The sequence below is a fragment of the Gorilla gorilla genome, chromosome 1, assembly GCF_029281585.2.
Source record: "Gorilla gorilla gorilla isolate KB3781 chromosome 1, NHGRI_mGorGor1-v2.1_pri, whole genome shotgun sequence".
NCBI classification, from domain to species: domain Eukaryota; kingdom Metazoa; phylum Chordata; class Mammalia; order Primates; family Hominidae; genus Gorilla; species Gorilla gorilla.
Genome location: NC_073224.2, coordinates 123,454,776 through 123,469,479, shown reverse-complemented (window position 1 = coordinate 123,469,479; position 14,704 = coordinate 123,454,776). Strand labels below are relative to the sequence as shown.

At 37.3% G+C, this 14,704-nt stretch overlaps 1 protein-coding gene across 5 annotated transcripts in view; it reads left to right on the top strand.

Moving 5' to 3' along the window:
- Nucleotides 1-14,704, top strand: part of WARS2 (tryptophanyl tRNA synthetase 2, mitochondrial) — a 109,235-nt gene that overhangs the window by 56,075 nt on the left and 38,456 nt on the right. For 4 of the 5 annotated variants that reach the window (XM_004026438.5, XM_063695958.1, XM_063695954.1 and 1 more), the window contains one exon: nt 7,746-8,003. In XM_004026438.5, coding sequence (XP_004026487.1) covers nt 7,746-8,003 — 258 coding nt within the window. Of the gene's footprint in view, nt 1-1,860; nt 2,032-7,745; nt 8,004-14,704 lie in introns of those variants that run through there. The other variant, XM_019020953.4, reaches the window with a different exon arrangement.

The window sequence follows — 14,704 nt, the reverse complement described above, 5'->3', positions numbered from 1 at the left end:
GTAACCATCGCCTCTGTCTAGTTCCAAAACATTTTTTATCATCCCAAAATGAAACCCTGTACCCATTAAACAAGAACTCTCCATTTCCTCCCTCCTCCCCATCCCTAGCAACCACCAACTGACTTCCTGTTTATGGGTTTGCCTATTCTGGATATTTCATATAAATAGAATTATACCAAAAAAAAAAATTAGCCGACGTAGCTGTGTGTGCGTCTAGTCCCAGCTACTTGGGAGGGTGGGTGGACTGCTTGAGCCTAGGAGTTTGAGGCTGCAGTGAGCTCTGATCGTCCACAGTACTCCAGCCTGGGCAACAGAGAGACACTCTGTCTCAAAAAAAAAAAAAAAAAAAAAAAATCTTATGAGGAAAAACTAAATTTGTTAAACATTTTATATCATTTTTTGTACTTTTAAAATTGTAGTGCTTCTTGATCTATTACCTGTACTTACTGTCCTGTTCAAGATAATAATATGCTGTGTTAGTTAGTATGTTATGGCAAGAATATGACACTTGCTGATTTGGTTTAGCAAGTAGTGTTATTAGGAATTAAAATATTTTGCACTACATTTAATTTTCTAATTATTTATGTCATGTTTAGATAATTGTTAATTTAGTTTTAGGCATCTAAGACAAAAAAAAGACTTGCCTCCTTATTCTTTACTTCCGTATAACCTTTGCATTTAAATATAGATTAGCTGCCCTGAGGTGATGATGTAATCCTTCCTGGGAGCCAAAGTGTCATGACTTTATATTTTATCATTTCTTCCTGCTGGGGAGACAGAAAAAAAGACCTGAAGAAAATAGCCCAAAGAGATGTTTAGCTGCAAAAGAAATAACTACAGAAGAAAAGAACAGTATAAAATTAAAAACCTGGTGTCTTAGTTCACTCGTGCTGCTATAACAAAATACTACAGACTGGGTAATTTATGAAGAACAGATACTTATTTCTTACAGTTCTGGAGGCTAGGAAGTTCAAGAGCGAGGCACCAGCCTTGGTGTGTGGTGAGGGCCGCTCTCTGTTTTCAAGATGGTGCCTTGTTGCTGCATCCTCCAGCAAGGAGGAATGCTGTGTCCTTACACGGTAGAGGGGGTGAAAGGACAAAACAGTGTATAAATCTTTCCTTTCTTTTCTTTTCTTTTTTTGGAGATGGAGTAGCGCTCTGTCACCCAGGCTGGAGTGCAATGGCACTATCTCATCTCACTGCAACCTCTGCCTCCCGGGTTCAAGTGATTCTCCTGCCTCAGCCTCCCGAGTAGCTGGGATTACAGACATCCACCACTGCGCCTGGCTAATTTTTGTATTTTTAGTAGAGACAGGGTTTCACCGTTTTGGCCAGGTTGGTCTCAAACTCCTGACCTCAAGTGATCCCCCTGCCTTGGCCTCCCAAAGTGCTGGGATTGCAGGTGTGAGCCACCACACCCAGCCTGAAGCCTCTTTTATAAGGGCATTAATCCATCCATGAGACAGAACCCTCATGACTTAATCACTTTCTAAAAGGCCCTGCCTTTTAATACTACCACAGTGGGGATTTTCAATTTGAATTTTGAGGGGGTCACACCTTCAAAACATGGCACCTGGGGAAGAACATTATGTGGTGTGGTGGCCAGAGCACTGGAGTTCTGAATTGTGGCTCCAGCTGTTCCACTAGTTGTGTGCCCTTGGCCTTTTCATTAACATCTCCATGGTACACTTTCCCCTTCTGAGAAGTGTGTTGGGGAGAGGGGTTGGGTGGGAGTGGGATGCTTGAAGCCAAGAAGTTCTAAATTGCATTCAGTTCAGTGTGATGGAAGGAATATAGAATTTGGAGTCCAGTGGCAAGAGCTCAGATCCAGATCTGACTCACCTGCCTGTGACTTTATGCAGGTTATTTAACTTAGCAGTGTCCTTCCCTAGAAAATGATGCCTATGATTCCTACCTTCACTACATGAGATGAAGTACATGAAAGGGCCAGGGCATGTTTCTGATAGCTAAATTTCATCACAAGAAGGAAAATACATCTGCAAAAGCATTCCATCACATGATAGAAGGATGGTAGGTACAGCACGTGTAAGGAAAATAGATATGTAACTCTTGAAATTTGAAAATGGCTTAAATAAGCCTGTGGGGAATATTTTTAAGAATTAAGTTAATTCCTTTTAAACTCTTTTACTGAACTAACAATACATCTTAAGTGCTTATCGTTTATGCCCTTAAGGAGCTCACAGTCTAATTGGTTAGTCACTCCTTTTTCTTTCTTTTTAAAAATATTTTTCCTTCAGTTTTAATTGTTGGCCTACATATTTTTTCTTATTTGGAGGTGATGTAGGACCTTCTTTCTCTTATACTGAATTAATATTTACTCTATTGATTCCTAGGTCTGAGCATCTGGTTTTATTTCTAAGCAGATGCTTAGAAATGATGAACCCATTTTTCTTGGTGCTGAGTGAGCATTTCTTAACAGACCTGGACTCTCCAGTGCTTTCCGGAGGAAAGAGCTGACTATAGCAGAACAATGCTGAGGCATGGCCAAACCTTCAGAGGAGCACCAGTGTCACGCCGGGTCTTCTCTGTTTCAGCTCTTCAATCCTTAATTGCCAATAGAGGCATTTTCAAGAAAATGAAGATAATTTCAGGAATGTAGGATTGAAATAGTAGGGCATTGTAGATGATAGAATTGAGAAACACTAACAGAGCTAAGGAGTGACAGCTTTAAACAATATTTTAAAATTTATATACAATTAGAAGAATAAATAGACTTACAGAAAGAGATTTTCATCCCAATTACCTGGTAATGTTATTGAATACTTTTTTATTACAATCTGTGATAAAATGCCATTTATGTAACCAATAAGACATAGTGTGGCCATTGAGCCAAGTTTGTGGTTTACCTTTGACTGTAGTTAAAACAAGTGTGACGAATGAACAATTGCTGTTACAGCTGGATACAAGCAGGACTTTGTAAGAAGAGTCTTGAAATCTTTAGTTGAAGTCTGTTTCTCACCACTGTACTGAAGCTGAAAGTGTTTCAAAGCTAGTAGGCAGCCTTCTTTTGATGGATCTTATTCACTTGAAATTAAAGACAGAAGCTCTCCTAATCACAAAAATTCTTTTACCATAATTAATAACTTGGGAATTTTCAATTGCTTTTGAGTACAGTAAGAAAATTAAGGAAATTACACATTTTGGATGTGCTCAGTACCTTACAACAGGAATAGTTTCAGCTATGTCTGTCAAAATGATAAGTATGCTCTACCTTTGATTTGAATACCCACCCTCTCTTCTAGTATATGTCAAATCCTAGAGCTGAAGCTCCCCAGGGATTTGGTACTGCTGGTTCTGTTATAAAAATGAGCCAATAAATGTATAGGCTGGAAGTGGCATTTACCAAGGAAATATGCCTGAAATGAAATGAAGACCTACTTTCTAACATGCTTCTTTTTTAATCCTCTGCATACTGTGATGGAATTGTAGGTTGATGCTCCAGGCTTCCCCTTGAATGAATGCCTGTGGGCTAGGCTAGAAGCTGTTTTCTTTGTGGTTTGTCTCCTGTCCAAACCCATGGGAAGCCCAAGCTCCTTTCGTTTTCATTCTTTTCTAACTTTAGTGCTTTTGAACACAGAACCCCCATCTTCCCACCACCCAAACTCCACATTCCAACCCCGTGATTTCATGGTACCTGGCATGTCTCCCCTGCCATGCCGTCAGGCCGCCTGCTGACTCCTGCAGAGGGAACAGACGGGAACATAAACTCACTGCAGAGGAGCAGGATGCTCTCTGTATATTTTTAAGACCAGGTATCCAGTTCCCATTTAGAGGCTGTATTTTTTTAACAGCGCCTTGAAAATTGAACAAAACACTTCTCGTTGGTCTCATTGCTTGATAATATCATTCCCTCTGCACTAATGTATAGAATCCCAGGAACTAGAGAATGGAAAAGATGTATTAGATCATTTCTAGCCCATTCCCACTGGTCACAATACTTTTTTCCCACAGTCTCTTCTCTGGTGCTTTTCTCTTCTAGTTTTCTCAAGAATTTGTTTTCTCCATTTCTCCTGGGGAATAATTTCTGAGTTTGAAGATGGAGGAATATATGTGAAAATATTCCTATTATTTTCAACTTAAAATTCCTAGTCTTTATAACCCTTTGCATTACCATAAACAGTCCCTTATCTTCCTAGGTCAAGTATTTCAGGATGGTATTTTTTTCCTTTCCATTTATTAACTTCAGAGTTTGTTTTTCTGCTTTGCTTTCTCTCTCCATCAATCAGTCCCTAAAGCCCATTAATCATTTCTTACTGCACTGAAAATTCCTTTGCTTATTCCCATATCAGGAATCCAGAGCTGGTTAGGGTCCCTAGGTCCTGGAGGAAGCCTCGCTAATAGGTACTCATTCTATGCTAACTTCTCTCTCTCTCTCAATCCTCAAGTAGGAATTATTTTAAAAATATTGTTTCTAGATTATGATTTGGGGATTTCATCACTTGAAAGCCTTTTATGTGTGTGTTTGTGATTTTGAGTGTAAGATTATATTTGTTCTCAATTACCTGAAAGATATTTTTCATATCCTCAGAGCCACAGATCATTTGGGTTTCCTCTTCAGTTCCTGGATCAAGCACAATTCTGGACCGTGGAACTATGATGTAGCATTCTATTTTAGGGCTATCATCTTAGGAGTTGAGAGGAAAATAGACTATATTTGTAGGATTTGGAATACTTGGGGAAAAGGAAGTGCCAAATTTAAGTAACCTTGGCACTCACATATCAAAAGTAGATTAGCTCTCAGGAGCTAGCATTAGGTATAAAAAAGACTTAACATGGCTTGTGGCTTCCTGGATTGGAGGACTCATTATTATAAAGATGTCAGTTCTCCCCGAAACAATCTATAGATGCAGTGTGATCTCAGTCAGCAACCCCAACCAGCAATTGCAGCTTCTAATCTGATCTAAAAAGAAGAAGCAAAAAATGAACAGGTTTTTTTTTTCTCTTGGGACTTGTATATTGATACGTATAAAGGGCCAAGGATGGATAAAGTACTCTTGAAGAAAAAGAAGGTGGAAAGCCTCACTTTAGCAGGTTCCAAGACATATTTTTAAAAAGCAATGTGATACTGACACAGTGACAGACAGATAGACTAATGAGTCAGAATTGAAAGACCAGACCCTTACCAGATTCTTCACAGAGGGATCCTTGATTTATGATGGCGATGGAATTTCAAAGCAGTGGGAAGAGACAGTCTTTTCAATAAATGGTGCTAGAATAATCAGATATTCATATAGGAAAAAAAGAAGAAATTAGATGCTTACCTCATACCATATGCAAAAAAACTCCAGATGGATACAGACCTAAATGTGAAGAGTAAAGATAAAACTTCAAAGTGCACACACACACACATTTTGTATATGCATATGTGTGTGTGTGTCTAGCTATATGTATGTATCCATATATGCACACACACACACACACACACGTGCACCTTCATAACTGCAGGGTATTGAAAGATTTCTTCTATGATACAATAATCTGTTATCAGAAGTTATATATCTGATTCATAAAATTAAGTACTTATCTTTATCAAAAGATAATATAAATAGAAGACAGCCATACAATAAGACAATATATGCCCTACATGTAATTGACAAAATATTAGCGTCTAGAATATGTACAGATTCTGAAATCAATACAAGACAATCCAATCTGAGAAAAACAGGCAAAATAATTTAAATAGGCTCTTCATAGAATAGGAGGTAAAAATAGGTAGTAATCATAAAAAGAGTTCCCAACTTCTTTAATAATCAAAGAGAATTAAACCATAGATTCTACCTCATTTCCATCAGATTAGCTAAAAATAAAAAGACTGCTAATACCAAGTGTTGATGAGGATATGGAACAACAGGAACTTGGTAGAAAGTGTATAATGTTACATACTTAGGAATAGTTCACTATATTGAAGTACTACAATTGAAGATACATATACATACCTTATGACTCAGCAATTTGACTCCTAGATATATACACTAGAGAAACTTGGCTCATAATACATTAAGATACCTGTATAATAATGGCCTTTTTTGTCTCTGTAATTTTTTATTTTGCAAATTTTTAAACTGACTGAAAAGTTGCAAAATTAATACAATGAATATAATAAAGTCTTAATAGATGGTAGCTAAGCAAAGCATAGTAGCTAGTAGAGAGAGCATACATGGGCTTTGAAGTCAGTGATGTCTGGCTTGAAACCTCAACTCCACCACTTACTAGCTGTGTGACCATGGGCAATCTAGTTAAATCTGTGAACCTCACATCTCTCATCTATAAACTGGAGGTAATAATATGCCTACCATATTAGGTATTAAAATGATTAAATGCATTAATATATGTAAAGCACTGGGCATGAATGCTTGCAACATAGTTGTTCAGTAAATTATTGCTGCTATTGTTGTTTTGCTGTGGTGGTGGTTAAAAATGATAATGATGCATTATATTTTCTCAGGGCCTTTTAGTTACAGCATATTTATTGATACATACTCATTTTTGGTTTTTCACTATGGAATGTATTATAAAATAATTCAGGGGAAAAATAGCAATTTTTTTTACTTTGTATTGCATTTTTTTTCTTTTCATTTTCCTATTATAACTTCAGTATTAGAAAGTACAAACCAAAGGGAAAATATGACCAGGGTAAAAATGCTTTTTATAATTTAAATAATTATGTAGAATTAAAATTTCCTTTTGAAGAATTGAAAACCCAAATATGATTTTATTAAAAGTAAAAGGAAACCAAGGCATAGAAAATTTAAATAACCTTATTAAGAAGTAATATTAGAAATAGAGTGTATGTTTTCTAATTTCTAGCCCAAGATCTCATACACCAAATTATAATATCAACAATATAAAAAAATCTTAAGGCAATAGTAGTAGCCTTTAGCACTAATGCTAAGGCCTTCATTTCCTTAACTGCAAAATAAATTAAATGACACGAAAAACCCTTGAGGCCCCTTTAATCTCCAGTGAAATTTGATTCTATGTCTGAAGGCTTCCTCGTTGACCACCAAACCTCAGTTATCTTTTCCTCTTGGGAATTCCTCTCTGAACCCTATTCTGTATCATTCCAAACTGGTCATGATCATGTTACCATGTTATACCTTTACTTATCTTTTCATAAACAATACCCTCTATCTCCAATTAGATCACATGCTCTTGGGGATGCAGATCTTTTCCATTTTTTTTTTTTTTTTTTTTGAGACGAGGTCTCGCTCTGTTGCCTAGGCTAGAGTGCAGTGGTGCAATCTTGGCTCACTGCAGCCTCCACCTCCCAGGTTCAAGCAATTCTCCCACCTCAGCCTCCGGAGTAGCTGGGATTAAAGGTGTACCACCACGCCTGGGTGATTTTTGTATTTTTAGTAGAGACGGGGTTTCACCATGTTGGCCAGGCCGGTCCCAAACTCCTGATCTCAGGTGATCCACCCTCTTCAGCCTCCCAAAGTGTTGGGATTACAGGCATGAGCCACCACGCCCGGCTGCAGATCTTTTCTTATATGTCTTTGCATTTGTACATGTTTGAGTGCAAAAACATTTTTAATATCATTTTTTTGTGCCTAGTAGCACCTAGCATAGTGATTTACAGTGTAGGCACAAAATAAACGGATGATGATGACTGTCAGATTGTAGTGTACAAAAATATAACTAGCTCCCATAGCTATGATAACATGCGCATAGGATTCATGGGATTCTGCCTCAAAAGCAAATATGCTTGTTTTCCTTTGTTCCAGAAAGACAGCAAGAAGCGAGTATTTTCCGGCATTCAACCTACAGGAATCCTCCACCTGGGCAATTACCTGGGAGCCATTGAGAGCTGGGTGAGGTTACAGGATGAATATGACTCTGTATTATACAGCATTGTTGACCTCCACTCCATTACTGTCCCCCAAGACCCAGCTGTCCTTCGGCAGAGCATCCTGGACATGACTGCTGTTCTTCTTGCCTGTGGCATAAACCCGGAAAGAAGCATCCTTTTCCAACAATCTCAGGTCAGCTTCTCAGATCAGAACTGAGAAAACTCTTATTTGTAGATTATTTGAGGAAAAAATGTTGAATGGTTCATACAGCCACTGCTTGTGATTTTTAAAAAGTGTTTGAAGGTGACTTTTTCAAATGTGATTTTTTTCAGCTTAATGTTTTACTTGTATTTATATCATTAAGTATCATTATATTGCAAGAGTATTTTTCAGCTTTTCCTCCACTGTATTCGGTAAGTTTATGATGCTTCATATACCAAGAGTTGTGTTTCATTAGTACTTCTAGCCCTGGAATTGTTTTGCTATGCTGGGTTGCTTTCAAACTGATTACTTTGTGTTGTTGACTAACCTCCTTGTGATCAAGGATAGAAGTTAGTGACCAATAGTTTTATGTAATTCCAGTGTTGCTTTATTAGATGTTCTATTTAGAAGGTCTGTTGGATAATTCCCATTGTTCATTCTTTGTATAATAGTTTTTGAGAAGATTTGATAGCACAAGTTGGGAAATTGGAAGACAAAGTCCCAGTGTCTTGTGTCTAAGCCAAGAAAGGCTTCATAGCAAAGCCAAAATATTTGACTCATATCTTCACTATGGATGAATCAGTTTATTCTTGGACAGGCCGATAGTCTGGCCTAGAGACAAGGCAATCAAGATACACCCTAGAAAAAGATGAAAATTCTAACTAGATCATGCCTTCATTATGTATCTGCTTTAACTTTAGGACAAAGCCCAGCCAAGGAATGGTATGTTATACATGCTATGGTACATGTTAACATGCATGCATATATGCAACCTTCCTTGATTGTACATTTCTATCATTATTTTTATATATGTTTTGTTATACATAAAACTTAATGTAATGATTCTAACAGAGCAGACAGTTAAAAAATATGTGATAAATGAAAAGAGTATAATGATCCCTTGGCATCCAAAGAGTGTTGGCTCCAGGACCACCAAAGCTACCAAAATCTGCAGATGCTCAAGTTCCTTATATAAAATGGAATCATATTTGCACATAACCTATACATATTCTCTCGTATACTTTAAACCATCTCTACATTACTTATAATAACCTAATACAATATAAATGCTATGCAAATAGTTGTTATACTGTATTGTTTTTTAATTTGTATTATTTTTCTATCGTGGTATTGTTATTTTTTGATGCCTAAATACACACTGATTTCATATATATATATACTAATTTTTTAAATTTTTAGAGATTAGGAAGGTGTATGTGTAGTTTTGTCACATGGATATGTTGTGTAGTGGTGAAGTCTGAGCTTTTAGTGTACCTGTCACCCAAATAGTGAACATTGTACTCAATAGGTGATTTTTCAACTAACATCCTCTTCCTGGCTTTTGGAGTCTCTAGTGTCTGTTATTTCTCTCTGTATGTCCATGTGTACCTATTGTTTAGTTCCCACTTATAAGTGAGAACATGCAATATTTGATTTTCTGTTTCTGAATAATTTCACTTAGGGTAATGGCCTGTATTTCATGTCGGCCTCCATGTTGCTGCAAAAGACATGATTTCATTCCTTGTTATGACTGTGTAGTATTTCATAGTGTATATATAGTGGCAGTGTTATTTTTTATTAGTTGTTTTTTCCTAATATTTTCAATCTGCTGTTTGGTTGAGTCCATGGATGCAGAACACACAAATTCAGAGGGCCAACTGTATGTTTAAAAAATAAATGCAGTTATCAACTTTGTTGCCAGCTTGTAGATAATTTGATAAAATAATAGAATCTGATCTTTAAAAGGACCATAAAGGCAATTTACCTCAACTTCATTCCTTATAGTTGGTCAGGAAGGCTTTGCTTACACATGACTTTTCAAATTCAGCGTTGGACAGATCCAGTTACTATAAAATATTTGCTTTTACTGACCAAATATCTACCTCCATATAGTTTCCATTCATTCATTTAATTTCTGCTCTGTAAAAAACAATAAATCAACTCTGTTTCCACACAACTGCTCTTCAAATACTTGGATAGACATTTATTATGTACCATTTGTATCTTACCCTGTAGGTCCTTACTGTATAGGTCTTGCCTTCTACAAACTAGCTGTCCCTGGGTCTCTCACCTTCTTGGTCATCCTATCTCAAAAGCACTCTCACCTTCTTTCTGAAAAGAATGTGCCTGGAGCTTCACATCCATTGCCAATGTTGGAGAGCTGTTCATCATTAGAGCCACTTTTTGAGTCACCTAATGCATTTTGCAAAGCACATCATCTTCACTTCATCTAAGCTGTTTTTAATACAAGCTGGCTTTTGATCCTTAGCTGATACTATTTCTAAAAATTGTATTCCCAGCCACAAGTACCTATTTCCATACTTCTTGTAGATGGATGTCTAATCTCCACAAAGTAACCACTTGCCAGATTGCTTTTTAAAGTGATCTTTAATATTAAAGGCTTATTTACAACTACATCCTATACTTGCACTTTGAGCTCAATCTCTCATGAATGATTACCATAGTATAATTTTTTTTCACTTTGTAAAGGATTTTTAGCAGTGACCTTCATAAGCATCTAAAATTTGCAATAATTGAGATATGTTCTTCCATGTGGAACTTTGTTGTTCAAAATAGCAATTGAAGAAGTAACCCACAATATGGGAGACTTTGTAAAGACTTCCCCATTAAGGAGGGACAAAATTCACCTTCTCTTAAAATGGAACCTAATGAGCTCATTGGGTCTAGGTCAGAGAGTGGAAGGGACAGACTTGACTGGTATGTGCCCGTCTTCTCCTCATAGCCTTAATGCAGTTGTAAAGCTGTTTTATAATTCACCTCCTGCCATCCCTCACTTCAGCTCCATTGTGGAGAATTTTGATAGTTTGCCAGCAAAATTTAAGGGAGGTACTCATCTTGCCTACATTATACAATTTGTCTCACAAAGGCAATATGAAAAATTTCCTCAGGTGTCTTTGTAACCTAAGATAAACTTGGTCTTAGCCATTTCGTCCTTTGACTCAGGTAACCAACCTTACTACAACTCTATGGATGGATGGATGGATGGGTTATTTTATCAGGCTTTCTTTCCCCCTTTTTAAAAAATGTAATTTTATTTAAAAATATTTTTAAAAATTTATAACAATAGAGTAGTATACTATACCCCATCACTTGTTAACATTTCATTATTTGTCTCACTGATGTTACTTTCTTTTCTTTTCTTTTTTCTTTTTTGAAATAGAGATAGGGTCTTGCTCTGTTGCCCAGGCTGGAGTGCAGTAGTGTGATCATAGCTCACTGCAACTTCGAATTCCTGGGCTCAGGATCCTCCTACCTTAGCCACCTGAGTAATAGCTAGGACTACAGGTGTATTCTACCACACCTGGCTTTTTTTTTTTTTTTTTTTTTTTTGGAGAGACGGGGTCTCACAACGTTGTCCAGGCTGGTATCAAACTCCTGGGCTCAAGTGATTCTCCCAACTCGGCCTTCCAAAGTGTTGGGATTATAGGAATGAGCCACTGTGCCTGGTTGATGTTATTTTCTTTGTTGAAGTATTTCAAAGCAGATACCACACATCATGGCATTCCAATTCCTAAATATTTTAGCATGCCACTATAAATTCAGGAAATTTTCTTACATAACCATAATACTGTAATGACGCCTAACAATGATAATTCCATATTATCATCTAATACCCAAATTACCCTGACTCTCCCAAAAATGACTTTTATAGTAGGCTTGTTTGAGTGAAGATCTACCAAGGTTCACATATTACATTTGATTATGGATCTTAAGTCTCTTTTTTTTATGCCTTTTGATTTGTTCATCAAATTTTAATTTATTTCCTGTAAAGTTAGTCCTGTGCTTAAAAAGAATTAAAACTTTGATTTTTTATGCTTCTACTTTTTTTCACACCTTTGATGTATTGATCAAGTTTTCTGTTTGCTATAAAGTTAATAAAAATAAACCTTAGTTTTTTAGTTGCTTTCTCTTTACACTAATCTGTGTTAACTGATGGTTAGTGACTATAAACTGCTGTCCCACATAGTTGCTCATCACCATTTTCATTAATTTAAGTAGAAGCTGTGCTTACCTACTGCCCATGGATTGCCTGGAAATGAACATTAGACATCAGCTTCTTTAGAATGGCCATAATGCTTCAGTTTGTTCATGGATGATGATGGAAAGGTCCTCCTCATGCCTTATGTTAGAGCCATGAAGGCATGTATTGGCTTTTGCTTCTTAGAACCATTTTCAAGTAGAAGTATAAGTGAATAAACTAGTATTCTGGAAACAGTTATTATCTTAGCCACATGACCCCATTATATACAGAGTTCTAGTAGGTGAAAGATCATCATGGTGATGACTTATGTTTTGTAATACAAAAATCAAGAAAAAAAGTCTTTTTTTCTTTTTCTTCTTTTTAACAGGCAATGCTAGGAAGAATTCTTTTTTCTTTATTTTAAATTGACAAATAAAAATTGCATATATTTATGGTGTACAACATGATGCTTTGAAATATGTATACATTGTAAAATGGCTAAGTCAAGCTATATAACATATATATTACCTCACATACTTACCTATCTTTAAGTGATTTTCAGGTATACAATACATTATTATTAACTATGGTCACCATATTGTACCATAGATCTCTTGAACTTATTCCTCTCGTCTAACTGAAATTTTGTGTCCTTTGACCAACATCTTCCCATTTCCTCTTGCCCCATTCTACTGTGCTTCTATGAGCTCGATTTTTTAGATTTCACATATAAGTGAGCTTATGCTGTATTTGTCTTTCTGTGCCTGGCTTATTTCACTTAACAAAATGTCCTCTCGGTTCATCCATGTTGTCATAACTGACAGGATTTCCTTTTTCAAGGCTGAATAGTATTCCATTGTGTGTATATACTGTATTTTCTTTATCTGTTCATCTGTTGATAGACACTTAGGTTGATTCCATATTTTGGCTATTATGAATAGTGCTGCAATAAACATGAGACTACAGATGCGTCTTTGACATACTGATTTTCTTTCCTTTTTATGTATACCCATTAGAGGGACTGCTGGCTTATATGATAGTTCTGTTTTTAATTTTTTTGAGGAACCACCATACTGTTTTCCATAATGGCTGTACTAACTTACTTTCTCACCAATAGTGTGCATGGGTTCCCTTTTCTCCACATCTTTGCCAACACATATTATCTTGTTTTTGTTTTTGTTTTTGTTTTTTTAGACGGAATCTCGCTTTGTCAGTGCAGTGGCACGATCTTGGCTCACTGCAACCTCTGCCTCCCGGGTTCAAACAATTCTCCTGCCTCAGCCTCCCAAGTAGTTGGGATTACAGGCGCCTGCCACCAAGCTCGGCCAATTTTTATATTTTTAGTAGAGACAGGGTTTCTCCATGTTGGCCAGGCTGGTCTCGAACTCCTGACCTCAAATGATCTGTCCACCTTAGCCTCCCAAAGCGCTGGGATTACAGGCATGAGCCACCGCACCTGGCTTGTTATCTTTTTAATAATAGTCATTTTAACAAGTATGAGGTGATCAATCTGTATAGTCTCCAATAGAGGGGGGGCTGAAAAGAAAATAATCATATCATTTTCAGATTTATAAAAAAATGCTTATTAGGAAACTATTTTATTTATTTATTTATTTATTTATTTATTTATTTATTTATTTATTTATTTATGACAGGGTCTCACTCTGTCACCCAGGTTGGAGTGCAGTGGTGGAGTGATAGCTCACTGCAGCCCCAAACTCCTGGGCTCAAGCAGTCCTCTTGTCACAGCCTCCCAAAGTGCTGGGAGTACAGGTGTGAGCCACTGTGCCTGGCCAGAAAACTATTTTTAAATGTGTAAGGCTGGCTGGACATGGTGGCTCACACCTGTAATACCAGCACTTTGGGAGGCTGAGGCAGGTAGATCCCTTGAGCTCAGGAGCCCCAGATCAGCCTGGGTGACAAGGTGAAACCCTGTCTCTACAAAAAAATTAAAAAATTAGCCAGGCGTGGTGTCGCATGCCTGTGGTCCCAGCTACTTGGGAGGGAGGCTGAGGCAGGAGAATCGGGTGAACCCAGGAGGCAGAGGTGGAAGTGAGCAGAGACTACGCCCCTGCACTCCAGCCTGGGTGACAGAGTGACACCTTATCTCAAAAAAGAAAAACACAATGTGTTAGGTTTACCAAGCTATTTCATGTATATGACTTCTCTCTTAATCATCAAAACAGCCACAGGAATTAAATATTACTGTTATCTTTCACTAATGAATAAATTAAGGTATGAAGAGATTAAGTAAATTGAAAATGTACTTAAAATGATCTTTGAGCAGTACCTGGTACTTAGTAAATACTCAGCATATAGAACTTTTTCATTGGCTGCCTAAGGTCACCCAGTTCGTAGGTGGCAAAGCCAGGGCTTTTACAGTTTTCCCCTAAAGCACCACTTATGGAAGATGTACTCATGAGGCGGGAACCTTGTTCTGTCCCCTGCCTACGCACCCTTCTCCAGCCCTCACGTCTCTGCTTCTGGAGATGCTTGTGGAGGGGAAGTGGGGAGTTGGAGCTAACCTCAAGGGCCTCATTATTTCTCACCTGAACAATTAAATTACTCTTTAACTCCTGCCCTAGCCTCACAGTTTGGCAGTTCATTCCCCACAAGGCAGCCACAGTCACCTTTCTACTAAAAACACATCAGCGTCTCTCTCCTGCCCTCATGTAAAAATCTAAACTCAGCTTAGCTAGAAATCCCTTAA